Raw genomic sequence first — 13,490 nt, 5'->3', positions numbered from 1 at the left:
TCTATTGTTTGTTTTCTGTGTATTTGCATCTATAGGTCCTTTTGTGGCCAGTCTTCCCCATTCGAAAGCCATCTTCCCATCCAAATGAACCAAATGTTTCTCCAATATTATGATTACTCTTGACTATCAGGACAGATGTCCAGTCACTGCAATGCTGAAACTAGAACTGAGATTTCACAGGAGCACCTGTGAATTCATGACTCCAGGGTTGTTTTGAGGGCGATATCGTAAGAGTTGGTCTTGAGCAGAGTATGGGAACCTGAAGGTCCGTGAGGCACCTGGTTGAACGATGGGATCTGTTCATGGAGAAGAAGTGTTGAGTGGCTTGGTATCGTGTACTCTTGCTGGTGGTTGAAGGAACACTACTATTGATCTCATTATATGAATACCATTTAATTACAAACAAGTGAAAACAGAGCATATCATATTCCTGGACATAAATTAAAATAGTAGTGCGGGAACACAAAGTTTTTTTAGTAGGAGGAAAGCGAGAACTTTTTGCGCCGTCGTATTCCGATTTGACTGGTTAGTGGTGAAATCTGCTTTTACTTTTGCAAATTAAACATATTCGTTTTTCCAGTTCTAACGTTGTCTGAATTAAAGATGCTTTCCCAATGCTTGACTGGTCTGCCAGGAAAACGTGACGTCATTTTGGCCATTCTTCTTACCGCACGCCCTCCCTCTCCGTAAAACTTCCTGAGATGGTGTAAAGTGGGAGGGCGCACAATGGGAACCACACTGCCGCGATGTTAATAGTTTCTATTTATAGAATTCAGCGGCAGAGATTTTAGCATGGAAAAAGTAGATTAACTCGGCTAATCTCAATGGATTTTACCCAGGAATGTTTTCAAGGCGAGAGAAACATCTGATTTAAGTACTGCACTTATTAGATTTCATGTTCATGCCGAAGATTGGCCTAAAACGTGGACGAAAAGAGTGCATTATCGAGTGTTGGAGAGGTCACGTGATTGGACGAGAAACCTGAGCGAAAACAATACTGTCTCCAGCTCCCAGAGGGAGGAGCTGGAGTCATAATAAGGCATCACAGTTTTGTTAAGAAATTGGAAAGACCCCTTAGTAGGACCCCTTGGTGATATAGGATAACCAGGAGGCCAAGATGGTCAAACTGGGATCTCTCCACTCCTGGTAGACCAATACTTCGTCCCCAAAAGGGACGAAGTGCGAGTTGCCTGTTGCGAAAATGATTGGTTTACAAAACAATGGCCTTGGATTGGTTGAATAGCCTTGTGACGTCAAACTATTTTTACACCGAGGGGTTTTCCTGTTTTTCATCATGGTTTAAGCTTAAATGCGTTTGGGCTGGAATTCCTGGCTTTTTTCGGTCTCACACATTACATAGACAAACTCGCCCCTGTACCGAAATTAAATCGGCGCCTCTAGTTTCTGAATTTCTTTAATTCCGGCATTGGGGCGAGTTTGGCTTTTCACGCGAAGACAGTGGCGCCTCTATCGGTTAAACTCGAAAAGTGGGTGTTCAAAAGAGTTTTTCCAAAATGTACGCGATGATGACGTGCCCCATTAACAGGACGTAACATCGATTTTAAAATGCGTTTCCAAAGTGAATGCATGAGGACAACCCATTTGTGTCGTATATCACTGGAAACGCCCGATTCCCCTGATTCTGCAGGATGTTAAATCGGGCATTTTATTTCTTTAAATAAATCATAAGCGTCGCATTTGCTCCTAGCTCTGTTCACCATCCAAAATGGCAATATTGCCAATTGGGCGGGAGAATCACGAAAACCCCCAAGTATTATACATTTCCTCTTGAATAATTCTTACAGTGACCATTCTCCCATGAAAGACAGTTGCTTACGCTACACAAAAAAAATCAAAAAATCGAGGGTCAACCTTTGAACTTTTGAGATATGTTGAATTTTGCACAAATCAGCGAAAAACGCACCAACTGGCACTGGACGGCATTTCAACACGGGGCCGACGCACATCCCAAGTTCAGTGTACACCTACGTCGGCAGCAACAGTAAATGCGTAGTTTCTTGTTAGCCGCCTATTGAGTAGCGCTTTAGGTTTTAGAAACTCCACAAAAACATGTCTTTGCCAAAACAATTGCTAAATCAACACTGACATACTGTGAGGACCGAGAAATTAATGATTTTAGGAACTACGTTTAGGGCTTGGCCGCGCATGAATACAAAAAGTCCCTAATGAGACCTAAACCACATGATCGGCCTCCACACTAAAACCACATCACCAATTCGAAGAGTCTCACAACACCTGCGATCGCGAGGGTTCCGAGTCCAGTCCGTCGCCATGGGAGAAAAATGTTACACCCGCAGTTCAGGTGGGTGTCTTATTGTCATTGTGAAGTCAAATTCGAGGTGACGCGTACTGTCTAGACTAGTGACCTAATAATACTCAGTATACACCTTTCCAGAAATGGGGCGCTGAGTGTCCGAAATAGTGATATCATAAGGGAAACTAGGCCTTATGGTGGAGGGACAAAGGATATGGTTGACCAACACACTTGAATGCCTTTAATGACGGACAAGGAGGAAAAAGTTAGTTCCAATGCAAGCCAGCAATTTCAGGAAGCATGTATAGTACGCACTGTCTATAGACGATACATAGAAACAGCTGCACCCCCTAAGAGCACGACCCACTACCCATCCTCTAGACACCCACTACACAATAGGCCGATCTTTCGTTCCGGGCCATGTTTTATCGCTAGCTCTGTACACACTGACAACATTTTGGGAAATATGTTGGCCAACATGTTGTCCAGGTGCGATGTTATCGAAAATGTTGGCAGTGTGTACAGTTCGGAAACATTCGGTAAAGGCGGACACTGACTACCATCTATCTAAAGATACCATCCCTTCAGGTAACTTCCATGGCAGTGTGTCTGGTCCACAAACCTTTCTTTGCAAAGTAATTTGATACCGGGGAGGTAATTTGCCAAGTGTTGGCCGCTGCTCTATTCTCACCAAGCAATTTGTTTATCTTGGCCTGTTGTTGACAGGTGTGTTGGTATCTAAACTGAGTTGGTCAATGGTAATGACATCAAAATAGGTCTATTTCTGATATTTTGAGTGATACCGGATTGTATTCCTGTGTCTGCATATGCTGGAGATCTGTGTAGTGGGCATTTGGTCAGTAGTATCCTGTATACTGAATAGAAGAAGACCTCTGGCAGATACTTGTAACATATTTACGGCGGAAACCTTCAAATTCATAGTGGTGGCACAGAATCGACCAGGGATATGGGATGTCACGTCAAAAGAATACAAGAACAAGCATATTAAATCCCTAAATAAAATCGAAATTGCCCTTCTCTTCCTCTGGACAAGCACTGTCAGCATATCAACAGTAGCCATCTTTGTATTTTCCCTCCAGAATCATCAAGGTCAAGGGGATTTTATTCTTGGGTAGCCCACCACAGATGCATGGATTCAATTGAAATAGAGAGTTAGATGTTAGTCTGTCCGTGCACTGTTTAGATACTTGACCAACTTGGCCACATCTGCCTTCAATACTGGGTGACCTAGTGTAGTCTGTGTCGTGTGCTGCCGAGATGTTTCCGAAAATGTTGTCAGTGTGTACAATAGTGCTGCCCAGTTAACCACCGCTGGATCAAGGTATACCTCATAAGTTTCTAGGCCTATCTCTGCCTGTGCTTAACTGTAACTGGGATAGGCCATATATGACTAGATCACTATTCACATATATAATATAAGATAAGACGTTTATTGGTTTTAGGTAGGAATACATGGAATAACTGCAGTATATAGTATGACAGTGTGAAATAATTCTGCTGTTTGTCGATCACTCCCGAAAAATCTGTCACCAAATGCCGATAGTTTCCCGTTTTGTTGTGATTTGAATACAATCAGACTTTGCCGTGATTTGGTTCATTCAAGGTAAACCGCGATTGTACTACTAATCCTGCCTTTGTAATTCGGCAATCACGTTTTTGTATGAATTTACGAAATCATGTTTTTTATGTGACATAAGCAATCAGGATAAAGCGTGACAAAGGAACAATCAGGTTTTTTCGTGTTTGCCCCGATCAACTGAATAAGTATTAGAGTCCAGAGTTTGATGAGGCCTGTTTGTTATGTGTTTGGTGGTGAACGTTTGCAATAAAAAATAGTTAAGCTTACATTATTTGTTGTTATTGTGCTGTGGATTTGTTAAAATCAGTAATGTACCAGTGCACGGGTGGACGCCCGGGTAGACCGTTGCACAGCCGGTCGAGAACACGGATTATTCAGAAAAAAATGCCTGTTTTTCAATGTTCTATCGATCAATAGGCAGTGAATGGACAAAAAGTGGTCAAATTTGTACACATCTGTGATCTGCTGATGACTACACTCCGTCCGAACGTAGTGGACTGGCCTCCTTCCTCAGCCTCACCCTAAGGAGACCAAATTTGGATGACGCGATGGGCTGCCCAGCGTAGACCAATACTTCGTCCCCAAAAGGGACGAAGTGCGAGGTGCCTATTGCGAGAATGATTGGTTGACGAAACAATGGCCTGATTGGTTTGCTAGACTTGTGACGTCAAACTATTTTTACACCGTGGGGGTTTTCCTGTTTTTCATCATGGCTTGGCTTAAATGCGTTTGGGCTGGAATTCCTGGCTTTTTTCGAGCTCACACAAAGGCTCGATGTGCAGCGTAGCGGATCGAGGATATATAATGGGCTATGTCTAGCGGGAGTCTACTGATGACGTGTTGTAGGCCTATATATACGTACCTCATTTAAAGCAAACCCTGACACCTGACACCAGCCCCGTCTGTCCAGCTTCCATGCGATCCCGAATCCCCGATCAGTGGTTTTTGGTCAATCCCTAGCTGGTGACTGAAAAATAAACATTCCCACTACTTGCATAAAATTGCACCACTCACTTTGGATAGCACCTAGTGTGCAGACAAAATAGGAATATAAGGGTTAAAAACTGGAGATCGAATTCCAGCCCTGCCCGAAGCTCATCACCAACGGACTACTGTCATTTTCAATTCCAGGTGCCGAGTGCCCACCGTTGACTAAAGACAAGGTGCGCGTCTACAGCATGAGATTTTGTCCATTTGCCCAGAGAACAAGACTGGTGCTGGCTCATAAGAATATTCCGTAAGTAAAACACTGCAGCAAGGTTCTAAACGCACGCCGCATGAATCCAGGCTGGCTATCAAACTTAAAACCGGATTGGTAAGAGCACAGGATAAATTGATAGTTCAGATGGTTTCGCCTTTTTTCCGTCCAGAAACGAGTGTATCAACATCCATCTAAGGGACAAACCCACCTGGTTCCTTGAGAAGTACGACTACGGGACTGTCCCCTTGATTGAGATTAACGATAAGATCATCCCCGAGTCACTGGTTACTTGTGAGTACCTGGACGACGTCTACCCCGAGCCGAAACTGATGCCATCTGACCCATACATCAAGGCGAAGCATAACGTACTCATCCAGAGATACAGCAAGGTCAGTGCGATGCTGTTCCGCAGCAGTCTACTACGTAACCAGCTCTAACACTCAATTGTCTGGTATCACTTAATGCTGGTGTATTGGTTTTTAGCTCACCTCTTAGCAGAGGTGAGCTTATCCCATACCGTGGCGTCCGTCGTCCGTCGTCGTCGTCGTCGTCGTCGTCGTCGTCCGTCGTCCGTTAGCAGGGCACGTTTCGTAACTGTTAGAGCTATTGAGTTGAAACTTGGTACACATGTACCCTTATGTAATGACACCTTGGAGACCAAGTTTCGGTCCGATTCGTGTCATGGTTTGGCCACCAGGGGGCCAAATGTTAAAAGTGAAAATATGCAATATCTCCCTTAATAGTAGTCGGGAAATTTTGAAAAAAATATGGTAGGTACTTCTAGCAAAGGTGCATCATATATCCTCCGGGTTTTTGATTTGCCCTCCTTTTCAAGGTCACAGAGGTCAAATAGTGTAAATTGGCCGTTAGGATGTAACGACGGCACGTTTCCAAACTGCAATGACTATTGATCCCAAATTTGGTACACATTGACCCCTTAGTCAGGTAATCTCAGGGACCGAAGTTTGGTCCAATATGATTCACCACTTGACCACCAAGGGGTAAAATCCAAAAACCTTAAAAATGTGATTATTCCTTAACTTCTTGCCCGATTGCCACCAATTTGATATCATGGGTACATCTAACCACCATACAGTATATGTCACACAGGTTTTTAATTTGACCTTCTTGTCAAGGTCACAGAGGTCAAATGGCGTAAATTCGCCGTCAGGCCGTAACTATGACACGTTTCTTAACTGCAATGACTATTGATCACAAATTAAGTACACATGTACCCCTTGGTCAGGTGGTCTCAGGTACCGAAGTTTGGTGCGATCTGATTTGCCGTTTGGCCTCAAGGGAGGGGGCCAAATCCTAAATTCTTCAAAATGCCATTATTCCTAGTATTACTTGCCCGATTGGCACCAACTTTATATCATAGGTACATCTAATTCTAACAACCATTCAATGTGTCACCCGGGTCTTCTTTGATTTGACCTACTTTTCAAGGTCACAGAGGTCGAATGTACTGCAAATTGGCCATTTTGGGGAAATTGTAATTGCTTGGACCTACATCAAACCTAACACTACATGACACAATACCATGCTCTTTATCCATCTTTCCTCCACATGAGGTGAGCACAATGGCCCTGGCCATTTCATTAGTGTTTACCATATTTCATTGTTCCCCTACATGGATATGGTGACTACTTACCAAAAAACGACGATTTGAGGCCTGATCTATTGAAGGGGTACAACTTGAGGACCTGGCTCAGAATAGGTTCGATTGGATGAAGCTTGTTGTGGCCACCTGAAGATGATGACGATAGGCGAAACACACACAGAAATACTCACGGTAATACCGCGGAGTAAAATTTTTGGTTGCCCCAGTTGGAGAGACCATGGCTTCAGGGGTAATGGCAACGAAACAGCATGTCAATTTGATTTTCCGCGTTCCCCAACAATGAGGGGAAACATTGAAACACCCAGAAAAGTAAACACTCAAAAACGTGACCTCGGGCCTACCGCTTAATTAACCACAGTCAAGTCAGTCGGTATCATTCAGATCGATTGTGGTCTATGACGTTGATGGCAAAATGTATTGGTTGGCCTGTGTAATACTCGTCAGGCATTTTCCCGAGGTCATCGCAACTTCTACAAGCCAGGGAGTGACCTTATCTTACTATGCTGTTTCTTGTTATAGTTAATTTCCAAGTACTACAAGGAGCTGAGGTCCAAAGAGGGTGGAGATGTATTTGCTGAACTGAAATATTTTGAAGAAGAGCTGGCGGCTGTTAAGGGAGACTTCATTGGAGGTAAGGCAATTACGTACTACCATTTTCGAGACTTGGTGTTTCAGGATCGTAACGCTGAAGGGGTTATTTTCTCCCTTTGAAACGGTTTTCCTCCTACAGGGCTTTCCAAGTCGCCATGTGAGAATAATTCTTGGAATGTACAAAAATAAATGATTTTCAAAAGAAACTGATTTAAATTAGATTTTCTTCTTTGTTTCCCTGGTGGAATATCGAAATATATAAACCGCCACATTACCCTTTCTAGACTAATTCCGATATCCTTTTTTTCAGGGGAAAAACCGTTATTTGTCGATTTCATGATATGGCCCTGGTGTGAACGATTCGACTTAATACCCACGTTCTCTGAGGCCAGAGAGACATACCCAAAGTTTGCAGCATGGGTAGACGCGATGAAGCAGATACCGGCGGTTCAGGCATGCATGTTAAGCAAGGATTTACATATGGGGTTCTATAAGACTTATCCAGATAATGCTAATTATGATTATGGTCTTTAGGCATAGCAGTGAAAGACATGACAGTTAAAGAAGCAAATCTCCGGAGCAAATCTGTCCTCAGTTCCTATCGTATTCCCACTACTGATGAAATACCAATCTATATCTTTCAAACTATTGCATGGTACCAATGGGTGTTACGGTGCACAGACACTATGTCTGAAAAACTTTAAGTCGACACTTTTGCCATGGAAAAGAAACGTGTCCACTACTGCTTTCCAAATTCAGACACAGGCAGTGTATGATGTATGTAGCCTGCCGAAACAAACACAACACGTTTAAATAGCTTCAAAAGATAATAATTATGCCAGTGATATTAAGTGTTACCTACGTTTAAAGTGGGTTCATAATATTTTTACCTTGGATGATGTCTCTATAAATGTAAATGTAGTTGGTATGAAATTAACAGATATTCATCATTAAATTAATGGTTATTGTTATACAAAAGTCTGGTAATTTTTCTTTTATCCATTGGGAAATTGGATTGTCGTGACATATGAAACGTTGCGAACTACATGTATACTGATGCCTGGTATGCTCGGCGGGCACGATCATCTAAGTAGTGATACAAACCACGTTTGAGAACCTGGTTCTTTGCTTGCCAAGCGGAAATCATGTTTTAAACATTGTGTGAAGGCTCCACTATATAAGGCTCATGTCTGGCTCTGTGTTTGTTGAATTTTATTGTTGAAGCGTTGGTGCACCACCAGGGAAACAAAGAAGAAAATCTAATTCAAATCATCATCTTTTGGAAATCACGTATTTTGTAAATTCCAAGAATTATTTTCACATGGCGACTTGGAAAGCCCTGTAGGAGGACAACCGTTTCAACGGGAGAAAACCTATGCGATCGGAGGGAGTTGCCCAATTCCATCACACAGGTGACAGACGTAGCGCTTACGACCAAAATGATGTACATTACATCGATCAAAGTCACTGTGCCACTCCGAAAGCCCATTAAAGGAGGAGAAAAGGAGATAGTTATACTATCACACATGTTCACCTCCTTTGTCCAAGCTGGTTGACCAATTCCAACGATGAGCCAGCCACAAATGAACTAGCACTAAACCTGTGCATGCATTCATCACAAGTGTGGCTATTTAATAGTAGTCACTCTCGTTACAAAAGTTTTATTGTTCAAGTTTCATTGCACTATATAAAGCACAACATTTCTGAGACTTGCTGAGTCTGCGAAGTCTCACAGTCAGGCCGACACTGCAAAAACAATCAATCTTGACACCAGAGGCGCTGATTTACATTTATACGTTTTATATGTGTGTTTGAACGTATACATGTATATGATTTAGCGCCATCTCGCGTGGCCTAATGGTATTAGGCTTGGATGTAACAAATCGCACTGGCGAGAAGGCGCTGACTGTAAAAATGGCAACTTTTGGAAAAGGTAGGCCCCTATCACTTTTTTCACTTTTTAAATGATTTTTAGCGACGAACGACCCTGCCAGCGAAGTCGTGAAGTTATTGAATAAGAAGTTTAATGGGCCGTTTATTAATGTGTTGACCAACATGATGCCGAAATAGACAATCAAAATCGATGCAAAGCCGACAAAGTCTGAGAGGAATCAGACTATCACTAAGAGTCGTAATTTTAAATGGAAAGAGCCAATCTGGGGCCAAAACTAATGTCCTTGAATGGCTTGATAGACTAGAGAGGGTGTTCTTAATAGAGAGGTCGCTGCAGCGTGCGTGGCTGCCAGTGGGTTGGGTGGCAGCGCCGCCCCCATGGCCACGCTTGGCTTTTGGCCCCTTGCCGCGGGCGGGCCGGTGAGGGAGAAGGTAAGCTACGGGGTATAGGCATATGAACTATAGTGGCAAATTGAGGATAGGATTAGCTAATGTTTAGTCTTGGCAGGATGTGGTCTTGACCAGACCTTGTTGTCTTTTCTCAATTTTCTCTAGACTCATTCATCATATTGCCTGCATTCTTTCATCGGTGGCTTAATGCCTGCACCCTGCTTTTTTCTGACTACCCCATTTATTTGAGACCTTAGGCTCTATCGAAACGGAAGGGGCAGCTCATCAAGTTGCCACACCCTGTAGATATTCAGAATTTCACATCATTTGTATTTTTCAGGAATCTTGATGTTTAGGGCTATTGCGAAAGCTCAGTCCAGTCGTTCCTCATCCGTTTTGCAAGCATCAGTACGATGGCTTGTCCACAAAAATGGATTTGCAACAAGTAGCACCAGACAAGCAATGGTGACGATATCAAAGGATGATCAAACAGGTGAGTTGGTTGCCCAACTACTGTGTATTCTAACATTAATTGCATTCCATTGAGTTGTTTGTCCCCTTGTGCTCTAACTACAAAGAATAAAGCTTGATGTGTAGTAGCTCCCCATCTAATGCTTACGCTGTCAATGTAGAATGAAGCGTACGAACACCACCTGCATGCATATAACAATGTTGGCAATTAATATGCTGACCACAACAAATGCCATGAGGTATTACAATAAAGTAATTTCAAGTTCGCATATAAATTGCATGAAATTGTTTGAAGTAGTTAATATTCCAAATTAAATGGAATATGTAATACCCCGGTACGTAGACTTAGCTTCACGACCCGCATGTTCATACACATGAATCCACTTTTTGGACAATAATTGCATAACCTCGCTATTAAGGACACCTCTACATTACGGACACCAATGTCCAGTTCCATGGGTGTCCGCAATAGAGAGGTTGTACTCTACTCTATATGCAGCTATGAGGCTCCTCTCGACTTTTGAACAACTCTTCGTTTTATTTCCTCACTCATCCCAGGTGTAGCGACCTTGACACTTGATAAGAAGCCTGTGAATGCCCTTAGCTTAGAGCTCATGACAGAGATGAATATTGCTTATGATAAATTAGAGGCTGACAACTCAGTCAGAGGAATGATCCTAACTTCGGTAAGTAGTCAAATTCGAGACTCTGCAATGTTCTTTGTATGATTTGGCAATCTGGGAAATCCCTTTTAAGAGTTGCAATGAAACATTTGTGTCTACCACACTCGCAACTTCGAATTGATTCCCTCCTCTAATCTCGCCGTCCCCAGTAGCCCCTCTAATGTTAAAGTGGTGTCTACCACTCGTGCATCATTGGTAAGAAGTCACTTTAAGGATACACTGTTCGTATTTACTGGTGGCTCTGTCAATCAAGAGTTCATTAGTATATTTTGAATATTTTCAGGCAATTCCAAACTTCTTCACCGGAGGTTTAGATATTACAGAAATGTATCAACCCAAGCGAGAAAGGCTCAGGGAATTCTTGAGAGTCTTTCAAGGCATCTGGGTGAAATTGTATGGTAGCAGATTGATCACTATGGCAGCTCTAACAGTAATTATGTTAATGGTTCCTCGTGCTTGTACTCTTGTAACATCATAGTTATAGGGGCAGCGGTAGCGCAGTGGAAGAGAGTCGGCCTCATGATCAGGAGGTCGTGGGTTCGACTCCCGGTGTGCAAGGGATAGTAGTCCTAGGGCTGATAGTCCGTGTAACAATAGCCCGCATTGCTAAATGTTTGGTTAGGGTTAGCGGTACAATAGATCATGCTGCTTAATTGGTCAAATACAATGCTACCGGACTATGACTCCAGGGGGACTATATCTATATCACTGTCACACCGGCCGAGTCACTGCTCAGTTCCCCTACTGGTCGAGTTCAAGTGAGCACCTTCTGGTTGCTCCTTGAAACCCCTGATTGATTTCTGTGGAGACCGGGGTAATAATATGATATCCCAAAGCGCTTTGAGCGAGAACTATAGTGTCACGGAATTGCGCTATATAAAAGACTCATTATTATATTATTATAGTTGAATTGCTGTACAGTTTTCCTACAAATTAAATAGACTTTTGACTTCTATTCAATAGTACGGTGGCTGGGAAAGGTGGCTTTCATAAGTCGTCCCCCCGACTTAATAAGTCGTCCCCCCGAGATAATAAGTCGTCCCCTCGACTTACTAAGTCGTCCCCCCGACTTACTAAGTCGTCCCCCCGAGATAATAAGTCGTCCCCCCGACATAATAAGTCATCCCCCGACTTAATAAGTCGTCCCCCCGAGATAATAAGTCGTCCCCTCGACTTATAAGTCATCCCCCCGACTTACTAAGTCGTCCCCCCGAGATAATAAGTCGTCCCCCCGACATAATAAGTCGTCCCCCGCGATAATAAGTCGTCCCGCCGAGAATTTTTTTTCGATGTCCTTTCCCAGCCACCGTATTGTCCTGTGATTCAGATCGGTCTTTTTTTCCAGGGTCATTGTCCTGCTGCTGGTTGTATATTTGCCATGTGTTCAGACTTCAGTGTGATGGCTAAAGGAAAATATGTGACAGGTCTGAATGAAACTCGATTGGTAAGTATGGTAGATGCATAGATTTCAACAGCCTATTTTGCTCCATTGTTCTGGGCAACTTTCATGCACAGTTTGCTGGATGGAAGATTCTTCAATGCATCTACCAAGTACAGTCAGACCTACAGCGCATCCCTGTGTTCAAAATATCCAAGCGATGATCCTAATGAAAAGGATCTATCAAAACACTGCTCAATCAAAAGAAAGTGGCTGCAAGTACATTAAAATGTCTCTATCAAGGACATGTAGCTTATTTCATAGATTCTATTCATCAGGTTATCAATTTTATTCTCTTGATTTCAGGGCATTGTGGCTCCTTTTTGGTAAGTTTGTCAAGTAAAGCAACTTATTTGTGGCTGCAAATAAATAGCACTCAAGAAGTCAAGAGAGTTCTAAAAAGATCAATTTCAAGAAGTCTTGACCAAGGAATGTTCAATGGGTCTCTGATGAAATGTGAAAATAAAAAAATTCTTTTTGATTGTCGTACAGCCCATTGATAATCTTTTCATCTGCCCTTCCAGGCTTGTCGATTCCCTGGTCAACACAGTTGGAACACATGCTGCTGACCGGGCACTCCAATTTGGTGAGCTGTACAATGCGGACCAAGCGTTCAAGATTGGAATGGTTGATGGAGCTGCTGAGATGGATCAGGTGTTACCAATGGTGCAGGCGGAGATGGCAGAATGGCTAAAGATACCAGGTAGTTGTATGGAAAAGAACTTGAAAGGCCATACCAATTTAATTATTCGTTAACAGATTTCCCTCTTGCATGTCATCCGAAATGTAAAAAGTTATCGGTTTCCATTCCACCCGCTTTCCTCACCGAGGTCTATTTTTTCTTTTATACATGGTACAGTTTCATGGATCCTCTATTTGTATGTTACATACGATTCCTGGGAGATCATCATTCCTTCTCACATCTCATTTCAGATGCAGCAAGGCAGATCAGTAAGATGGCCATACGAAAAGAAACGCTCCAAAAATTTATGTCAAAACGTGATCAGGAACTGGAAGAACTGACAAAATTTCTTATGAAAGACTCAATTCAGAAAAATATAGGGAAATATCTTGAGAATTTGAAGAAGAAGAAGACATAAAAGGGAAAGTTTTTAACAGAAGTTGTGCATGTTGAATGCTGTGGTGTGAATTTCATTGGCCTATGGACTGCATGTCAATGTAGATGTCGATGTAGTTTATTATTATATTTTATTGGCCTACATGTATATCATCTATTGTTTGTTTTCTGTATATTTGCATCTATAGGACCTTTGGTGGCCAGTCTTCCCCATTCGAAAGCCATCTTCCCATCCAAATGAACCAA

The 13,490-nt window shown here is 42.6% G+C and overlaps 2 protein-coding genes across 2 annotated transcripts; both read left to right on the top strand.

The window, feature by feature from the left end:
- The first annotated feature begins 2,198 nt into the window (after nucleotides 1-2,198).
- Nucleotides 2,199-8,260, top strand: LOC135492174 (glutathione S-transferase omega-1-like). Its single transcript, XM_064778425.1, has 5 exons — nucleotides 2,199-2,323; nucleotides 5,007-5,112; nucleotides 5,246-5,465; nucleotides 7,220-7,331; nucleotides 7,602-8,260. The coding sequence occupies exons 1-5, from the start codon at nucleotides 2,203-2,205 to the stop codon at nucleotides 7,823-7,825; spliced, it is 783 nt and encodes a 260-aa protein (XP_064634495.1). The 5' UTR covers nucleotides 2,199-2,202; the 3' UTR covers nucleotides 7,826-8,260.
- A 916-nt stretch (nucleotides 8,261-9,176) lies between these two features.
- LOC135492170 (enoyl-CoA delta isomerase 1, mitochondrial-like) lies at nucleotides 9,177-13,441 on the top strand. Its single transcript, XM_064778413.1, has 8 exons — nucleotides 9,177-9,224; nucleotides 9,915-10,067; nucleotides 10,604-10,731; nucleotides 11,012-11,158; nucleotides 12,074-12,172; nucleotides 12,473-12,492; nucleotides 12,691-12,869; nucleotides 13,100-13,441. The coding sequence occupies exons 1-8, from the start codon at nucleotides 9,206-9,208 to the stop codon at nucleotides 13,264-13,266; spliced, it is 912 nt and encodes a 303-aa protein (XP_064634483.1). The 5' UTR covers nucleotides 9,177-9,205; the 3' UTR covers nucleotides 13,267-13,441.
- Nucleotides 13,442-13,490: the final 49 nt, after the last annotated feature.

This window comes from Lineus longissimus, chromosome 1 (genome assembly GCF_910592395.1).
Source record: "Lineus longissimus chromosome 1, tnLinLong1.2, whole genome shotgun sequence".
NCBI classification, from domain to species: Eukaryota; Metazoa; Nemertea; class Pilidiophora; order Heteronemertea; family Lineidae; genus Lineus; species Lineus longissimus.
This window is presented reverse-complemented; position numbering and strand designations above follow the sequence as displayed.

Excerpts from the sequence above, each read along its gene's own strand:
- LOC135492174 (XM_064778425.1), top strand. The coding sequence starts at position 2,203 with ATGATCGGCCTCCACACTAAAACCACATCACCAATTCGAAGAGTCTCA. Across the intron at positions 5,466-7,219 it reads TCATCCAGAGATACAGCAAG|TTAATTTCCAAGTACTACAA; the intron begins GTCAGTGCGATG and ends TTCTTGTTATAG. Across the intron at positions 7,332-7,601 it reads TAAGGGAGACTTCATTGGAG|GGGAAAAACCGTTATTTGTC; the intron begins GTAAGGCAATTA and ends CCTTTTTTTCAG.
- LOC135492170 (XM_064778413.1), top strand. Across the intron at positions 10,732-11,011 it reads GAGGAATGATCCTAACTTCG|GCAATTCCAAACTTCTTCAC; the intron begins GTAAGTAGTCAA and ends GAATATTTTCAG. Across the intron at positions 12,173-12,472 it reads GTCTGAATGAAACTCGATTG|GGCATTGTGGCTCCTTTTTG; the intron begins GTAAGTATGGTA and ends TCTTGATTTCAG.